The 19,810-nt window shown below is 35.0% G+C and overlaps 1 protein-coding gene across 12 annotated transcripts in view; it reads right to left on the reverse strand.

Moving 5' to 3' along the window:
- Window positions 1-19,810, reverse strand: part of LOC125646647 (potassium channel subfamily T member 1-like) — a 41,966-nt gene that overhangs the window by 4,069 nt on the left and 18,087 nt on the right. For all 12 annotated transcript variants that reach the window (XM_048873111.2, XM_048873106.2, XM_048873107.2 and 9 more), the window contains 19 exons: window positions 19,369-19,472; window positions 18,793-18,979; window positions 17,747-17,911; window positions 16,607-16,743; window positions 16,174-16,237; window positions 15,809-15,917; window positions 15,380-15,488; window positions 13,556-13,705; window positions 13,021-13,238; window positions 12,649-12,919; window positions 11,973-12,078; window positions 11,592-11,764; window positions 10,933-11,004; window positions 10,115-10,249; window positions 9,876-9,990; window positions 8,384-8,488; window positions 7,078-7,161; window positions 6,719-6,859; window positions 5,580-5,757 (listed from right to left, as the gene is read on the reverse strand). In XM_048873111.2, coding sequence (XP_048729068.2) covers window positions 5,580-5,757; window positions 6,719-6,859; window positions 7,078-7,161; window positions 8,384-8,488; window positions 9,876-9,990; window positions 10,115-10,249; window positions 10,933-11,004; window positions 11,592-11,764; window positions 11,973-12,078; window positions 12,649-12,919; window positions 13,021-13,238; window positions 13,556-13,705; window positions 15,380-15,488; window positions 15,809-15,917; window positions 16,174-16,237; window positions 16,607-16,743; window positions 17,747-17,911; window positions 18,793-18,979; window positions 19,369-19,472 — 2,623 coding nt within the window. The remainder of the gene's footprint in view (window positions 1-5,579; window positions 5,758-6,718; window positions 6,860-7,077; window positions 7,162-8,383; window positions 8,489-9,875; window positions 9,991-10,114; window positions 10,250-10,932; window positions 11,005-11,591; window positions 11,765-11,972; window positions 12,079-12,648; window positions 12,920-13,020; window positions 13,239-13,555; window positions 13,706-15,379; window positions 15,489-15,808; window positions 15,918-16,173; window positions 16,238-16,606; window positions 16,744-17,746; window positions 17,912-18,792; window positions 18,980-19,368; window positions 19,473-19,810) is intronic.

Below are 19,810 nucleotides of genomic sequence, written 5' to 3' on the forward strand. Positions count from 1 at the left end.
AAATTTCTTTGGCCCAATGGTTCTTGAAAAGAAGATTTTTAAACATTTTCTCTATATATTTGTATGTAAAACTTTGATCCCCTATTGTGACCCCACCCTTCCCCCGGAGGGCATGATTTTAACAAACTTGAATCTGTACTATGTCAGGAAGCCTTTATGTAAATGAAAAACTTTCTGGCCCAGTGATTCTTCAAATGAAGATTTTTTAATGATTTTCCCTATATTTTGTATGTAAAACTTTGATCCCCTATTGCGACCCCACCCTACTCCCGGGGGCCATGAATTTAACAAAATTAACTCTGCACTATGTCAGGAAGTTTTCATATAAATGTAAACTTTTCTGGCCCAGTGACTCTTGAGAAGATTTTCCCCATGTATTTGCATGTAAAACTTTGATCCCCTATTGTGGCCCCAACCTACCCCTGGGGGTCATGGTTTTAACAAACTTGAATCTGCACTATGTCAGGAAGCTTTCATGTAAATTTTAGCTCTTCTGGCCGAATGGTTCTAGAAAAGAGGATTTTTAAATGACCCCAACCCTAGTTTTGCATTTTTGTGATTATCTCCCATTTTTGAGGGGGGCATGGCCCTTCATTTAAGGTATTCCAAGTATAATGAAAGAATAATGAACAATTTTGAAGGATTCAGATCAACATAAAACTTTATTGTTAAATAATGATGAAAGTGAAGCAGATGAAATTCATATGACTGGTAAATGATTAGAAGCTGACCTTTTTGCACTTAAGGCTTTTTGAAAGAGTTGTCTGCCCTTTGTAAAAATAAGAAAAATCTAATTTTCTAAAAATGTGTGTGGTCAATGATTAAATTTATTTCATATTTTCATAAAAAGAAAGTGTATGTAACTTTCTACCAAGAGATTAGTATGAATATATAATCTGTTTTTAAAATATTGTAATAAAAGATGCTTTTCCCATATACTTCAATGTTAAATTCTAGTTGAAATATATCAAGCAGTAAACAAAATTTTGAAAATTCCTACCGTGGGTTATTTTTATTTGATGAACCCTTCAAAATGATACCATGATTGAAAATATTCCACCATCCATTTATTAGATATGAAATATGGTCATTATACATTGAATACCTTAAACAACTTGAAAGCCCTTCACCCAAGGATGTTTTTTGTCAAGTTTGGTCAAAATTGACCCAGTGGTTCTGGAGAAGAAGTCGAAAATGTAAAAAGTTTACAAACTGATAGACGACAGACAACAGGCAATCAGAAAAGCTCACTTGAGCTTTCAGCTCAGATGAGCTAAAAAGTATTCCTTATTGGGAACACTTAGCACCTGTATGATGTCAGGATTAGGATCTGCATATAAAAGGTGGTAAGCCTGTAATCACTATCTGTTAGATGGTATAATTATTCTATACTTATAAGATGTTCATTATTTTGCCAGATGGTTAGGGTCTGACAAAATATTAAGTGAAATTTTCGACTTATTCACATTTGCATGATAGTACATGTATTTAAGCTAAACAAATTTAATTTTATGTTGTGCTAAATAATTGTTAATTTCACTCCAAATTCCTGCAAAGTTCCCAAAACATTTTTCATAGCATATTGTACTTTTCCCAGTCTAAAGCTTACTTTTCTGCACTGGTCCAATCATTTTTCCCTTTACCAATTCTATCTGTTCACTAAAATGCTCATATACTTTTTTTTTAAAAAAATGCTGAATTTCAGAGAACATTTCTCCTTTACTGTATTTGCTCCATATAGTAGTCCCTATCAGCCATATGTAAGCAGGCTAAGCATAGGGAGATTGTTAGCAAACAATGTTTTCGGAATATACATGTAGTACATTGTGTTTGGTCACTGCATGGGTTAATATCAGTTAGTAGTGCAAGCAAAACTTTAAACCTCAGGGTTTTTTCTGGTGAAAGATTGTTTAGTTATCCTCTGCATCTGACATCAAAATATTATCTCTAATACAAATAAGTGTATATAATACATGTGTACATGTAAATATAATTTATTCTGGAAATACTATTGAATATTGTTACCATATTATCATTATACTTTAGTAACATAACACATACATTATATGTACCTGTATTATTTTGGAAAACTAATGTACAGTGCTTCCTCGATATATTGCGCCCCCCTCCCCCCTGTTATAGAACAGATTTCTCCCTGTGTTAACACCCCCATTATATAATGCCAACTCTGCATAATGCCATATGCCACTGATTTCACAAACAAATGTTCAAATTTTATGGGGTTTGCCCTCAATATTAATGCCAATATTACCTAACACCTATAATCACACCTGTACTGTGAGAGTGGTGCGTGGAAGTGCAACAGGCTGGACAACGTATTCAGGTGGTTAAGTTAATTACGAATAATTGCTGCATAAAACATACGATTATCTAAATGTTTATACAGAATGTAGCCCTAATAAATTACGTGACTGAAATTTTTTTTGACTGCTCAGTAAATTGTCAGTACCAGTGAATTTATTGTATTGTCACCCCCACTTTATGGCCCAAATTGGTCTTGAACAAAACTTGGCAGTATATATTGAAGGAGCACTGTATTTATAAAAAAACAAGATGTGTTTGTGAAACACAAATGCCCCCGATAATGGCCAATTCCGAAGATGGCCAAGGTCACAAGGGCAAATATCTTGGTACCAGTAGAAAGATCTTGTCAAAAGTGCTCATGTACAATATGAAAGCTCTAATATTTACCATTTAGAAGTTTTGACCAATGTAAAAAAAAAATTAAAAGTAGGTCAAATGTCAAGGTCAAAAGGTTCAATACCCACGGAAAGGTCTGGTCACAAGGAATACTCATGTGAAATATCTAAGCTCTATCACTTACTGTTCAAAAGTTATCAGCAAGGTTAAAGTTTTCAAAAAGTAGGTCAAACTCCAAGGTCAAGGTCACGGGGTCAAAAATGTTGGTACCCACGGAAAGGTCTTGTCACAAGGAATACTCATGTGAAATATCAAAGCTCTATCACTTATTATTCAAAAGTTATTAGCAAGGTTAAAGTTTTCAAAAAGTAGGTCAAACTCCAAGGTCAAGGTCACGGGGTAAAAAATGTTGGTACCCACGGAAAGGTCTGGTCACAAGGAATACTCATGTGAAATATCAAAGCTCTATCACTTATTGTTCAAAAGTTATTAGCAAGGTTAAAGTTTTCAAAAAGTAGGTCAAACTCCAAGGTCAAGGTCACGGGGTAAAAAATGTTGGTACCCACGGAAAGGTCTTGTCACAAGGAATACTCATGTGAAATATCAAAGCTCTATCACTTATTGTTCAAAAGTTATTAGCAAGGTTAAAGTTTCAGACAGAATGACAGACAGGACAAAAACAATATGCCCCCCAATCTTCGATCTCGGGGGCATAAATATTTTAGAGAAAGTGCTTGGACTACATTGTTGTATTTAGAAATAAGTGCAGCACATGTATCAGTGATTGGTGTACAGAGAGTGTGTAGAAAGAATGTTAAACATTACATTCCGTGTTCTAAATCTTTATCAATATACAAATTCAACACACATAAACGTTAATTTTTTTTACCAAGAATTACCTTAAAAAAAGAGAGAACAGTTTTGAAAAAAAAAATGTTTTCTTCAGTTAAAACCTATCATAAATAAGATTTCTCAAGTTATTTAATGGAAAGTCCTAAATAGTGTGTTGATACTTAGAGATAAGCCTGCCTAAAGTCTAACAAGAGGCCCATGGGCCACATCGCTCACCTGAGTCACCCTGGCTCATATTTAAAGATTTTTCCTATATATTCGCATGTAAATCTTTGATCCCCTATTGTGGCCCCAACCTACTCTTGGGGGCCATGATTTTTTCAAAATTGAACCTGGACTATATCAGAAAGCTTTCATGTGAATGTAAACTTTTCTGGCCCAGTGATTTTTCAGAAGAAGATTTTTAATGATTTTCCCTATATATTTGTATGTAAAACTTTGATCCCCTATTGTGGCCCCATCATACCCCTGGGGGTCATGATTTTAACAAACTTGAATCTGCACTATATCAGGAAGCTTTCATGTAAATCTCAATCTTTTCTGGCCCAGTGGTTCTTGAGAGGAAGATTTTTAAATGACCCCACTCTATTTTTGCATTTTTGTGATTATCTCTCCTTTGAAAGGAACATGGCCCTTCATTTGAACAAACTTGAAAGCCCTTCACCCAAGGATGCTTTTGGCCAAGTTTGGTTGAAATTGGCCCAGTGGTTCTGGAGAAGAAGTCGAAAATGTAAAAAGTTAACAGACAGACAGACAACATGCGATCAGAAAAGCTCACTTGAGCTTTCAGCTCAGGTGAGCTAAAAGATCACAGAATTGTTGTATATTATACATAGTATTATACATACTATATTATATATAGTGCATTCTTTACAATACAAAGTGTACTTCCAGGCATTAAGAGTACGAAAATTGCTTGTTACTTACTGAAATCATCACCTGTAAACACACAGTACCCACATAAAGCAGACATTCATAATTTACAGGTATGCACGACATATTAACAATCAGGTGTAGAAACTTGATCCTACACATGATATTTTATCTCATATACAGCCCCTACATTTTTTATACACTGCAAATGAAGTTGGGGGAGAGTATATAAAGGGAGTCAATCTGTGTCTTTTAAACTGTCTGTCTGTACAGGTATGCAAGACAGATCAATGATTAGGTATGAGAACTTGGTCCTACTGATATTTTACTTCACATACAGCTATTACATTTTTATGTCTGCACAATTGTGTCTGGGTAATACTCGTACTATACATAAAGACTGCTTTGGATCCGAGAGAGTGTAATGACTAACTGAGAGTCATTTGTATTAGATCAAAGTAAATGGGAGGGGAAAAAATTTAAATTGGATTTCTGATTCTACCTTGTTACCAAAGATATAAAGCTGACACCTGATATAGAGGTCACTTAGATCTGTAAGCCATGTTTTGGAATGTGGGCAAGGTCAAAGCCACTTAATGAAAAGGAACAAAATTTCCAACCATATTTAAAGCAAAGAAACTGCACAATCGTATATTACACAAAGGCTGATTGAAACCTGTCTGAGGCACAATCCTTGGCCAAGGTCATTTTGAGGCTACTGAGGAAAAATTGTCAAAATTTTTGTTCCATTGATATATTTCTGATTTTAGAGAAATCTTATATACCAATACTTGATCCAAAGGTTGCTTTTGAATAATCATCTGTCTTGATCATCCACCTCAGTCATTTGTGACAGGTCAAGGTCACAGGAATTAGAATCATATTCTGGTTTGTAACTATGTTACGCAGGTTTATAGAAGTTTGTATGAATGTGGTATATAACTATTCTGTGTTTCAAATATGTCCCCGTTTTGATGAGCCCCATTAGGGTATTTGACACATTGGGACATTAAAATCAAATGAAAACTCCCATCTCCATTCCAACAGTATGCACCAATCACCAACATTCCATATTAATAAATAACTACGTGAAATATTTGAAAACCAAACAGTGGAGCATTCCTCAGAACACAATGACGCCCAGCCCTGCAGCGAAACAGCAGTAACTTCACACAGCAGGGACCGACTCTTACCATAATCAGACGCTTTCATGCCTAGATTCACGAGTCGGCTCTTGACAAGTGCTGCTAAGTCTGCCGTCTCTTTCTCTGCCTTTTTATTGGACGACTTGGAGAACAACCCTCCTCCGCTCATCTTGGTGGAGAACTTCCTGTCATCACACTCATGGTGGTTGTTGTTCTTATTGTCCGTCTGAGGAAGGAATGGGCACCAAAATAAAACTTTAAACATCATTTTTACATTCAGTTACTGCTAGAACTTTTAAAAGGCATTCAATGTGTAATGAAAGGAGACTGAATAAATTTGAATAATTTAAATCAAGATAAATGTTTGTAGTTAAATAATAATTAATGTGAAATAGATCAAATTCACATGAGTGGTAAATGATTAGAAGCTGATCTTTTTGCACTAAAACGTTTTGGAAGAGTTATTGCCCTTGAAATGTTTTTTGAAAAATTAATTCTCTAAACATATATGTGGTAAACTATTAATTTTATTTCATACTTTTATAAAGAGAAAATTTATGTAACTTTTTATCAAGAGATATTAATGAAAATACAATTTCTTTTAAATTTTTTGTTGTTGATAAAACATGCTCTTCCCATAGACCTCAATGTAAAATTCAAGGTGAAATAAATCAAGCAGAAATCAAAATTTTGCAAATTCCTATTGTGGGTTATTTTTATTTCATAAACCCTTCAAAAAGACCCCATGATTACCAAAGTCATATTTCATTTGTTAGAAATGAAAAATATTTATTACACATTCAATACCTAAACAAAGACTAAAACATATATACACCAATACAAGAACAATTTTCACAGGTATTTTTAGACTGAACATCACAGAATTAACACTAAAAATCAACTCTTTTCAAATTAATTTCATAGTATTGTATGTATTTGTATTTCACAGTATTGTATGTATTCTGTATTTCACAGTATTGTATGTATTCTGTATTTCACAGTATTGTATGTATTCTGTATTTCACAGTATTGTATGTATTCTGTATTCCATTAGTATTGTATGTATTCTGTATTTCACAGTATTGTATGTATTCTGTATTTCACAGTATTGTATGTAATCTGTATTTCACAGTATTGTATGTATTCTGTATTCCATTAGTATTGTATATATTCTGTACAGTACTCACACTATGGACTGCTGTCATAGGATCCACATTCTCCTCTGTTCTATAAATAGCAATAGGGATTTCCCCTGTGGTTGTTGCCATGGCAGTATAGAGATCCCCATAAGTGCTATATCTTGCATAGGTCATACGCTGAACCCTGACCTGTAAAAGTTTGAATATGATGCAAGCAGAAGAAAACAGAAACGCCATACATAATCATATCACAAATAGCAAACCATCCCATTTCCATTCCGCCAAGAAAATTAACAGCATACGGCTTCTGTTGTATGAAATTGTCCATAATTTCAGCTATTTTAACTTAACAAGACTTGAAATTTAACAAGACTTGAAATTTATCAGCAGAAATTAATTCCACTTACACTTGAGAGATGACCTGAGTTCTCTTCAGCATCAATGCCCAACAACAACCTGACTAGTGTGATTAAATATCCCTTTACAAAGGTCTGAAAAATAAAGCAAAACACCATTCCTTACAACCAATTATATTTCCTAAAGTACAGGTGTAACGAAGCTAAAGTACAGGTGTAACGAAGCTAAATTACAGGTGTAACGAAGCTAAATCACAGACAGTATTAATTATATACAGCATCCTCAAAATGTAACAGTGCAGAGACTTCATGCAAAAAATTCTAACTCTAATGCCGAATCATTTCATCAAATTCTAACTCAAATGCCGAATAATTTCATCAAATTCTAACTCAAATGCCGAATAATTTCATCAAATTCTGACTCTAATGCCGAATCATTTCATCAAATTCTGACTCTAATGCCGAATCATTTCATCGTTGTACCTTTTTCTAGAGCTTGATATACAAAAGGTGTGTGTAATATTACCTTTAATATAGAGAAGATGTGTAGTTCTTATTATCTGATAGTATAAATGTGTATTTCTTATTATCTGATAGTTTAAATGTGTATTTCTTATTGCATAATAGTGTACATATGTAGACATGTATTATTAGACACATAGTCATTCATGGACTGGGTATGGGATGGTACCTGGTTATTAATGTCATAATAGTGTACATATGTAGACATGTATTATTAGACACATAGTCATTCATGGACTGGGTATGGGATGGTACCTGGTTAATAATGTCATACCCCATGAGGTGAAGCACAGCTGGGTGTGAAATTCATGAAGCAGGTATCATCTGTACCTGTTCAATAAATGACCATGTAACAAATTTACTCCACTGATGGCCACATCAGGGTGTCAAGCCACTTTTGGTCCAAAAAATATAGGATTATAGGAATTTTTTTTGCAGGTTATAGGGCAAATATAGGAATTTTTACAGCAGATTTTGAGGAATAAATAGGGTTTCCATTAAAGAATTTGTATAAAAGTTTATTGTTTCTGCATAAAAATCTAGCAAGCATAGTGTCTTACTGGAGAAGAAATATTATTAACATAAACAAAGACAAAATCCTTTCAGATGTTGACAGTTTTCCACCCAATAAACATTACTTACACAATATACCTTCCCTTCATGTGACTAATGTAAATCAATCATTAGCCAGCATTTCATGAAATAAAAAAACAATCCGAGGTGGGGTAATACTTATTACCCGATAGTGTAGATGTCAATTTCTTATTACAATGTACCTGACAGAAAAGATATGCATTTCTCATAATTTGATAAATAAATGAATCTCTCTGTTTACCTGATAGAGAAGACTGTTAAGCATACTGGCACTGAATACTTGTCCCGCAGCGAATGGTTGACGAAAAATGTGGGAAAGAGCAGAACTCATTTTCCCATTCACAACCTAAAAATATTGTAACAAAAATGGTTGGTTGTACATGTATATTGTTTACGTGAATGTTTCACTCAATGGAAATTTATATATGATGATATATTCATCATTTAGTGATTTAAAAATTATCTGAATATCAAAACAAAGGATTAATTTGCCTCATTCCCAGGAGACACCTACCTTCTACAGCCTCATCACCTGGAGACACCTACCTTCTACAGCCTCATCACCTGGAGACACCTACCTTCTACAGCCTCATCACCTGGAGACACCTACCTTCTAGAGCCTCATCACCTGGAAACACCTACATTCTAGAGCCTCATTACTTGGGAACACCTACCTTCTATAGCCTCATCACCAGGAGACAACTACGTTCTATAACCTCATTCCCAGGAGACACCTACGTTCTATAACCTTATTCCCAGGAGACACCTACGTTCTATGGTATCAGGAGAACTCGTACCCAGAAATTTGGGTACGAGTTCTCCTGGAGAGGTTGTACCCCGGTACGACTTCTCCAGGAGAACTCGTATCCGGGAACGAGTTCTCCAAAAGAAGTCATACCCATCAATATCTGGGTATGAGTTCTCCTGGAGAAAAACTTGTCAATTGTATTATAAAAATCTGGGTACGAGTTCCCCTGCAGAGAAAACTTTGTCATTTCTGTCATAAAAATCTGGGTACGAGTTCTCCCGGAGAAAAAAAATAAATTGGATTCTCCGGGAGAAAAACTATGTCTTTTTTGTCATATAGGCCCTAAATTCTGGCAAGAGTTCTCCTGGAGAAAAAGTCTGTCATTATATAGTAATCAAAATTTTTATACGAGTTTATCTCATTAAGAATTGAACCATTTTTAGGTATTGGAATCTGTGTACAATTTCTCCTTGAAAAAATCGAGGATTTCATAATTCATACGTAATTTACTATGAACATGCCTTTCAATTGAATAAAAAAAGTAAATACAATGATCATACTTGTTTGTTGTTTTGTTTTTCATTGGAATTGCTGTTTGGCTTGAGACGATAATTAGTATAATTATTGCAATTAAACACCAATTTTAAACCTGGGACATTATATTTTTATAGCGTACCTCTATTCTCCGGCACATGGAGGAGAACTCGTACCTAGATTTATATGACAAAATGATGAAGTTTTTCACCAGGAGAACTCGTACCCAAATTTTTATAATACAATTGACAAGTTTTTTCTTTAGGAGAACTCGTACCCACATTTCTATTTGATAAAATGACAAAGCTTTTCTCCAGGAGAACTGGTACCCAGATATTGATGGGTACGACTTCTCTTGGAGAACTCGTACCCAAATTTCTGGGTACGGGTTCTCCTGGGTACGAGTTCTCCAGAAGTCCGTTTTTTAACTTCATTACTTGGGGACACCTACCTTCTGCAGCCTGGAGTCCTGTTTCGCATAGTGAGTACTATTGGCATGGAACTGCATGAATCTTATACTGGTGGCTTGGCTCAACTCAGTGATGATATTCGTGTTTGGAAACAATCTATATAATATACACAGAAAAAAAACTTCAATATGTTGCATGACTACCCTGACATAAAACTTGTTAGAGCAAAATTATTTCCAGGAAAACGTTGTACAGTACAATCAGTTGTATAAACACCTACTTGAGAATGGTCTGCACTGCTACAATAGTCTCCGAGTCCACCATAGTCTCCTCCATGTTTTCCCGCATAGCATCATGATTGACCACCACCAAGTGACTGACCTTGTTTATTCCAGCCAGCAACAGGTCATCAATGCTAAAAATAGAAGTTTAACGTTATTTGCATCACAATGAGGTGCTATTATTTTCTAATCCCGTTTAACAATAGTTACAGTCTGTGGGGCGATAAAAAGTACTCTACACACTATAGAAAGTTTAACTGGCAAATCCTGTTTAACAATATTTACAGTCTGTAGGGAGATAGAAAGTATCCTGTTTAACAATAGTTACAGTCTGTGGGGAGATAAAAAGTACTCTACACACTATAGAAAGTTTGACTGACAAATTTTGATCAGTGTTAAAGTTGAAGACAAGATGAAAAAATGGACAAAAAGGTCAACATATCCCGTAATACCGATCTAGGGGGCTGAAAATGGCATACAAGATATTTAACCTTATGAAATTTCTACATCAAATACTTTCTTCGATCTTAATTTGGACACTTATTTTTTGTCCAGAGTGCTAATGTGAAAAGACTTATCATCAGTTAATTTCCTTAATCTTGAATCCAGGAGCTTAAAAATCTACACAATAAAGTTTTGTATTCATTGTACACATGTATTACCTTTCCATGAAATATGAAATTAGATATAGCAGTTTCTGAATTATTGAACAGAGGAGTACACTTTCTAGTTTCATTTGTGTATCAGTGATCATGACAACAATTAAATTTTTTGCATGCAAGGCATCAAATATTCAGATTTTCCAGGAAATACATACCAAGAAATCTTCCCTTTCATCCAGTAAACCAAAGGAAAATGTCCAATAGAACTGAGAAACATGTCGTCCGGGCTGTAAAACAGAGCATTACAAAAGTGTTAGAAACATATCGTCCAAGCTGTAAAACAGAACACTACAAAAATGTTAAAATTGCCTCTGTGAAAACAAGAAAATTTTATATATTGAACCCATTGTTATACCAAGGTACATGTAATTCTTTTCCTGACAATGCAAAAATACACACATTTTCTGGTAAACTGCAAGAATTTATACTTGTTTATTCATCTGCTGTGTCACGGGAGCTCGGGTTTTAAGGTTTTTGGTTATAGCAAAGTAACATTCTAATAGTTTCCACAAGCTGTTACTACTGCACAGTCTATCCTCAAGTACGTTACCAGAACATACACTAAAATTATCCAGCAGGCCTCCGATTTCTACCACTGACCTTTGGTATCTTGAACATCGATATCTCGAATACCATGGAAATGTTGAAAGTGAACATTTTCTTTATGCATTTAAGCCTCAATATCTTGAATTCTTGGATATTTTGAGAAAAAATTTCTTGGTCCCATCAAGTTTGAGATAACGAGGTTGGACTGTATAACAGGACTTTACCAAATTTGTCTTTCTATCATGAACAGTACACACATGAAACTCACCTGTCTTCCAGAAGCAATATGATTGGACTCAGCGAGTTTCTACTGATGAAATGAGACCTGAGAGGTACAATAAAGTTATGGATCCCGGCACAAGCATGTTCCACTGCCAGAATAATCAGCTGACCCTGCCAGCGGTCATCATTCGCATTCTTGTACGTGCAGTGTTCACAGTTCTGAAGAATATGACACATGGCAAGAAGTAAAGGCTGTTCCTATAGCTAAGGAAATATTACTGGTAGCTAGATTGAATAGATCATTTACTGACAGAGTTCTGAACAGTAAGATTAAATATATCATTTACTGACAGAGATCTGAATAAAAAAAGATGTATTATTAAGTGATTTACTGACAGAGTTCTGAACAGAAAGATTGAATATTTACCTCTCCCCACTGCAGACAACACTTTGGTCTTGGGGCACCCATCAGGTGACACAGAGTTCTCCTGTTTCCCGAGTACAAGGTGACTGGAGGAGGACCAGTTACCATCCTAAAATTGCATCACAATATCATAACACAGACATTTTAAGGAGGTACTCTACATCATCATAATGGCTGACTTAACTATATTACAACACAGACATCTTAAGGAGGTACTGTACATCATCATAATGGCTGACTGCCTTTTAAACATGAATGAAAATATAAATATCAGTAATATTTGTCTATTCATTTATAAAAATCATTGCCTAGCAGAGTAGCTCAGTAGGTTAGTACATTGACTGCTGAACTGTAGATCATGGGTACGAGTCCAGCAGGGGTTTTAAATTTTTTTCAGATTACTTTCTACTAAAATTGTATGTTTTGACTAAGTAAAGTTAATTTGAAAGTTTTCAATTTCAAAATATTGTTGTACATATCCTCCACTTCTCATCCATATCAAATTTCTCTGGTGTAGCATTCCTCCTTAAAGGTCAAATCTGAACCATATTTCTAGGAAGTAAAGTGTTATACATACATCTTAAGATTTTGAAAATATATCTGTTTAATCCTGCGATGAATTCTTCTGAATGTAATATACCCTGATAAATCTCTATGGTGAATTATAAGCACAGCTTACTGGTCTTGTCCCATGTCATTGTGAACTTGTAAAACGCAGGGGACCTTTCTTCCTTTTCCTACATTAGCGTTCACCTGAGCCTCTATCACTGCCGAATCCTCCGTAAATGTGTCTGGTTTACGAATCTCCACCTCACTCTGTCGACGGATGCGTCGAGCAATTTCCTGTCCCCATTCGTTTGTGATGGTAGAATTAAACACACTCTCTTCTCCATAGTTTTCCGACTCCAGATCTTGTTTGATCCATTTCTCCAAAACCTCTGACACTTGTTCTACAAGGATTAATGCTATTAACATACCTTACCCAATAATTGGTTCTAATCATCGCATTCAAAATCTCTCTACAAGATTAAAATACTGAAGTCTTACTAACCCAAACTCTTGTTTTTCCTGGTAATGGGAGTATTATCTTTTGTTGATATTTCCTCTTGAATCACATTCTGACACTTGATTTTAGAGAATTCTTCTTTAAATTCTCCTATGTAAAAGCAGTAATCAGATGCCTTCAACTTGTGAGAAGATCCTGGATTCAACTGAAGACGAGGCTCTTCGTTTGTGACATCAAGAACACCAATCAAACACACCCCAAATCTATTTATAAAAATACAGACTAATGTGATAATGTACAGAAAAACATACTAAGGATCTAATGTATTAATTAAGTTTCTAAAATGAAAAAAAATATAGAATGTCTGTCAAAAAATAAAATAACTGTACTAAAACCCCTCAAAAAGAAAAGAATTTCTTATCATTTGCTAAATCTAAAATCATCACTTAAATAATAAACTAATTTAAAAAAAGGATTGTACGTAGAGTTATCATCTCTGAAGACATACCATACAACATTTACCTCTAACAATGAAACCTATTATAACTCGATCCCTCTCAATATGACATGACAATTTTACCTTTTATGAGCATCAGCTGAGGCATTGGTAAAGCTTTGACCCTCGTACTTCTGGAAGAAGACGCTTTTACTGAGCTGGATATGGTAGACTTCGTTTCCCGAGTGTCTGCCGTACACATGTTGCCAGGTCTCCATCCCCACCTCCCCTAATCTACGGTGAGAGTAACATCATTACATCATACATTTCAATGCATTCTAGAGTACAGCAAGCCCCACATTTAGATATTTATAAACTGAGGGTTAAGGATGCCTAAATCAATTTTAGTCAGAATAGCTTACTACAAAGAAAACAATGTGTACATGTGAGTAGCATTAAAAATCAGCCCAATATCTGAACAAAACACATCAATATATATGCAGTTTTTACACAAAAACTATGATTAGGCAAAAAGTAAGTGCATGTGGCAAGCTAAAGAGAATTGATATAAGCATTTTTGTTGCCATAAAATATTTGCTCTAATACTCTAAATGTACTCTATTTCTACCAAAAAAAATCCCTTTTTCAATAACTTTATTATATATTTTTATTTCTTTATATTTACATTTCCGACGCTTTTGCCTTCGATATCTTTACCAATTGAAATGATAGCCATTTCCTCATGAATGTGAACGATGTGCGTATGAATCTTGATAAATATAGTACGATATTTCAACGGCTGGGAATATTCTGAACAGAAATGAAAGTAAAAAATAAAAATAAATTTCATTTTTGAAAATATTGTACATTTATTTTACGCGAGTATTTAATATCGCAAAATGGCTCAATCCATAGACTTCAAATCGTGAGAACATAAATTTGTAAGAGATCACATGTTTTTACGTGTATTTTAGAATATAAGAATAAAAGCGAGTAATTTCATTTTGCAAGTGATGCCTCTCATGAAATTATGCAATAATAAATTCCTCACGTATAATCAGTAATCTATTGTACAGTATATGAGAGTATGAACGGTAATGCTTAATGCCATTATGAGATTTCTGCAATTATATGGAATCTGACGGCTCAAATCAATGACACTTCTTACAGAACAGATATGAGTAAATATACCGATTGTTCTACACTCTGACTGCAACCTGAACATGCCGGTATGACAATACTTTATGTTTGAAAAATTTTATGTTAAGAAGCAAATTATAACTTGAGCTTAAGAAAAATTAAATACTTACTGAAATAAAAAAAAAAAAAAAGCATGAGAATTGTACACACAAAAAAAAAACTTGTAAGAAAAAATAATAAAGATAAAAAATGATTTATACTCAAATTCGTCTTTCAAGAATCTACAAATTTTAAAATTAGAATGAAGAACTAGCGCTCTAAACTGACACTAATGGATAACTGATTTAATCCTTTTTTTGTTTGACAAAACTACTGAATGTTCTAGTATCTAAACCCCCTGAAAATGGTTAGTTACTAAATGAATACAGTTCACTTATGCAATGGCTTATCTTCAAGGGGAAAAAACTGGAGTTGTCTCTGTTACTACACAATGTGTTGAAATACAAGACAATGGAAGTGGGGTGTTGGGGGTGGTCGTGATTCAAATCCGTGAATTCATGAACCTGCGATTGTGTCTATGTAAAAAAAACCATGGAATTTACAACCTGTCCATCAAATTAATGTCCTATACAGTACAGCATGAGTATTTGGTATCACAAAATACCCCCCCCCCCCCCCCCCCCCCCCCCCCCAAATTGGCTCTTTCCACAGTTCTTTAATACATAAGGTTGAGTGACCAGACGGACAGACAGACAATACTTACTCCCTGTTAGTGGTGTGGAGTAGTAGTGACCAGCATGGTCAGTTCACGATACAGGCAATACTTACTCCCTGTTAGTGGTGTGGAGTAGTAGAGTGACCAGAGTGGACAGTCCTGGATACAGACAGTTGTTAGCCAATAAGGCATACTTAAACTCATCCTCACAAACCACATGCTCTGAAAATCAAATCTATTGCTACAGAACTCAAATATCACATGCACTACTTAGTTACAAACAAATCAATAATAAAACAAAACTTCAAAGCAATGAGACACTCTCCCCCTACAGGTTGTGAACAAAACATAACATAATGAAGTTAGAAGATAACTTATTTCTGTGCAGTATGAAAACAAGAGAATGGATTTAGAAGTTGCCAATCAGTTTCTAGAGGAGGAATATTTTTAGCAAGATCCTTCTAATTCAATAATAGATTGACATGTAACATATCATGTTGGGAAGGAATTTAATCTTCTGAGATATAAAGATGTCCACCAACCAGCAAACTTGACGTGTAATTTGTGCTCTGTTTTGAAGAGTTGGATGTACTGCCTGCACTGAGGAGCGAAGTCTTTGATAGCCCAGGATCTCAGAATTGTATGCTGGTCCTAAAAGATTTTTTGAAATATGAACAGGTTACAAATTCAAGTGTTTACAGGTTTTAAAAATTAAGTTACATAAAAATATCTTAACAAAGAACACAAAAAAATTCATTCTATCAAGAAAAAGTGAAACGTTCTATATCCCCTCTTAATGGAAGATCAATAAAAATTACTTTTAAACATTCAAGTTAATGCACAAATGAATTTTTGTGGGAATCATAAATGCACTGAAACCTAAAAAAAACGATTGTAAGCAACTCACGGCCTCATCTCGATTTTGACATTTACTTGGGGCCAAAATAAAGCAAGCATCTGCCTGTTGCAACCTACAATGAAAAATATAAGCATGAATGGATATCTAATCCTGCTAAACAGAAATGTTTTTCATATACCAGTAATTTTATGAAAGAAAAATAGCTAGAGAGTATTTACAATCTTACTGTTTGTAATACAAGAGATCCACAACCAGACACAATCTGATGTTTACAATGTTATAACAAGCCAGAGTTGAAGTGTGAATTTCTACTGTAAAAATTTTCCCGCTTAAAAAAATTTGGGGGTGGGGGTGGGGTGTGTGTGTGTCATGCTACTAACTCTAAATGCTCTAAATATGTATAATTAATTAATATTAACTCAAAAAAACAAAACATGTCACAATTATCATTTTACTTGTACTTGTGTACCCTTGACCTTACCTGCATCTCTGAAGGTCGGTATCCTTCAGAGCAGACCCTTTCATGTAAATCACACGATGGGCCCATTTCGGATCCTTAAGAATGATCTGTAAACTGGTATCCTTCTCATCAGAGCTTAAAAGCACGACTATGTGATCCTAAAATAAAATCAGATAATACAGAAAATCTTCAAATATTAAATTAAACCCTGTGCATTTTTAAAATCTGAACTACAGAGAGCATAGCAACATGTGTCCCAAGCGACTGCATCATTAAAGATCATATGGTTTATACTGAATAACCCTTACACCAGGAATACACCACGTGGTAAATATCAATTCCCATCTTTTACGGTTACAACATTCAAGGGTGTGACATATGGACAGATTACATGACAACACCCAAATGTTGTAACACTTTCCTGGCGACACAAAAATCTGCTCACTGACAAAGAGGTGTTTATTTCTTTGCCTGGTATTTTCATCCATTTACATTCATTCTATTTTTCCCTTAGCAATCGTACTGACATCAAAGGTTGGTATCTCATGAACTTTCAACTTTAGAAGAAGGTAAAACACAGTGTATGAACACAAACTAAGGAATACATCACAGGTTTGCCACAAAATGCAATAATAAATAATAATAATAATGATTGGTTTTATATAGCGCCTTTTCCAGCGTATGCTGCTCAAAGCGCTTTACAATAATCAATGTACATTATTACCCCGGCAGACCTTATATCAATCTAGAACTTTCTCAGCCTCCTAGGAAGCATACAGTGCAAGCTGTCATTACAAGCGCTAGAGCACTAACATTCTAACAATATCTGTCACTGTCTATATAGCCAGGTACCCCTTTTACACTTGGGTGGAGTGAGGAAATTCACATAAAGTGCCTTTGCCAAGGACACAACGTCAGCCCTGCCGCGGCCAGGACTCGAACCCACGACCTTTCTGTCGAAAGTCTGACGGCCTAGCCACTCGGCCACCAACGCCAATCAAAATGTAAATATAAAAAATGTCTTTTGGTTTTTGAAAGTATATGAGATGATACACCTCAAGCCTTTTCCCACCATCCTATATTTCATGGAGTGCTAACTCACTCCATTCAATATGCCGGTTTCTTTCAATGCACACAATTCTACGGTCTTTGAGACAGTACCTCTAACTTCCTGTTAGCGTAGAATTCTATCAGGAAGTCCATGGTGTACTCAGCACTGAGATGACTGGTACAAACCACAACATGTCTGTGTCCGGCCGCGTGACGAGAACTGTACTCTCCTCCGGTCTTCTTACGCTCCTTCCATGTCGAGTGTATTCCCTCTATCTGGAAGTGAACAATATTCACAAACTGATAATCTTAGTGAATAGCATTCACAGACACAAACTGATAATCTTAGTGAATAGCATTCACAAACTGATAATCTTAGTGAATAGCATTTATAGACACAAACTGATAATCTTTAGTGAACAGCAATCACAGACATATATTTCTGATAATCTTCTTGGGTATTCAAATTTAACACAATCATTTAATTAAGAGAGAAGTTAACCACCTTCACTTTTTAAAAACAATTAGTTTGGTAAGCATGCGGTTACTGTATTATTATTTCTGTTTGGTAAGCATGCGGTTACTGTATTATTATTTCTGTTTGGTAAGCATGCGGTTACTGTATTATTATTTCTGTTTGGTAAGCATGCGGTTACTGTATTATTATTCCTGTTTGGTAAGCATGCGGTTACTGTATTATTATTCCTGTTTGGTAAGCATGCGGTTACTGTATTATTATTCCTGTTTGGTAAGCATGCGGTTACTGTATTATTATTTCTGTTTGGTAAGCATGCGGTTACTGTATTATTATTTCTGACTATGCATATCAAACATGTGCATTTAAATTTTACTCTATTGTGCATTCAGGGTTTTTTTTAATTTTCTAGCTATGTCCTCAACTTCATGCAACTTTGACCTTGGTCTTTTTGACACCCCCCCCCCTCCCCCCCCATTATAATCATCCTTAAGTTGTGGAGACTCTCTGCTTGAAGTCATATTGCTAAAGCTCAGATGATATTTGAAATATTATGAAACCAAGGTTACAGGCTGACAGACGGACAAACTCAAATCAATACCCCATGCCATCTCTAGAGGTGGGGGATAAAAATCACATGTTAGAGAATGTCTGCTAGATCCCATATCTTTATACAACTGACCTGTCTAGGAATGAAAGCAAATGCTAGGCAGATCATAGTCAGCATGAAGAGCTGACCCAACCAGTTGTCAGGTGATATATCGCCATATCCCACCGTGGAGAAGGTCACTATCACAAAGTAAAATGACTCAAAGAGAGTCAGTGGATGGGTGTGGCTGCTCCTCTGTATGTGTTGGATCCCGCAGATCCTGTCATAACAACGAGTACACAAAAATTAGTGGACGATAAATCCAGTCAAGCGATACAACTTATTCTTAAACCATTCTTACTATTAATAAGAATTATCAATAAAATGATCGAATTGAATTAGTAGAATCTAATTATAGACACATGTCTTATACAGAGAGGAGGACCAGGCTTGGGTTTCTCAAAAAAAATCTCAAGTTTATACGTTTGAGCAGTCAGAATTTGAGTAAATCTTAGACTTAAGTTTCGACTTAAATTTATTTCAAGAAATTCTCGACTGAACTTTTTTAAACAAAAACAAGGAAGATCATGAAGATCACTGAAAAAAAAATCAAGAAAAGTGAGATAACACTGTCTGTTTCTCATGTCCTTGTATGGTCACGAAACTTACGTGGTAAATACGAGACAGCCCATGGAGACAACTAGCAAGAACAGCTGTTGTGATAATGTTACAGAGATGGTCTGGAATCGCTGCTTTGTTAAATGCAAGTCATTCTGTATGAAAGACAAAATATCATTGGTAGATTTTCACTCTGTAATGCTGGAGTGAATACCGAGAACATACAGGGTGTTGTCTCCAAAACAGTTTAAATTATAAAACTTATACAAATTGTTATCAAATATTGAGCTAAATTTCACTTCACCATCTGCAGATGATGCAATTATCTAATGTTGACTTTTAATCAGTAACAACATGTATTTGTTTATCATATTTAAGGAATGACACAGGGCAATTGTTAACATATGTGTCCTTGACCTTCATTTAAAAAAGGAATTTCCTTTTGTTTGTTCTGAATTCAAGATTTAATTTCACAGCTAAATTATATAGAACA

Source organism: Ostrea edulis, chromosome 6, assembly GCF_947568905.1.
Source record: "Ostrea edulis chromosome 6, xbOstEdul1.1, whole genome shotgun sequence".
Classification (NCBI taxonomy): Eukaryota; Metazoa; Mollusca; class Bivalvia; order Ostreida; family Ostreidae; genus Ostrea; species Ostrea edulis.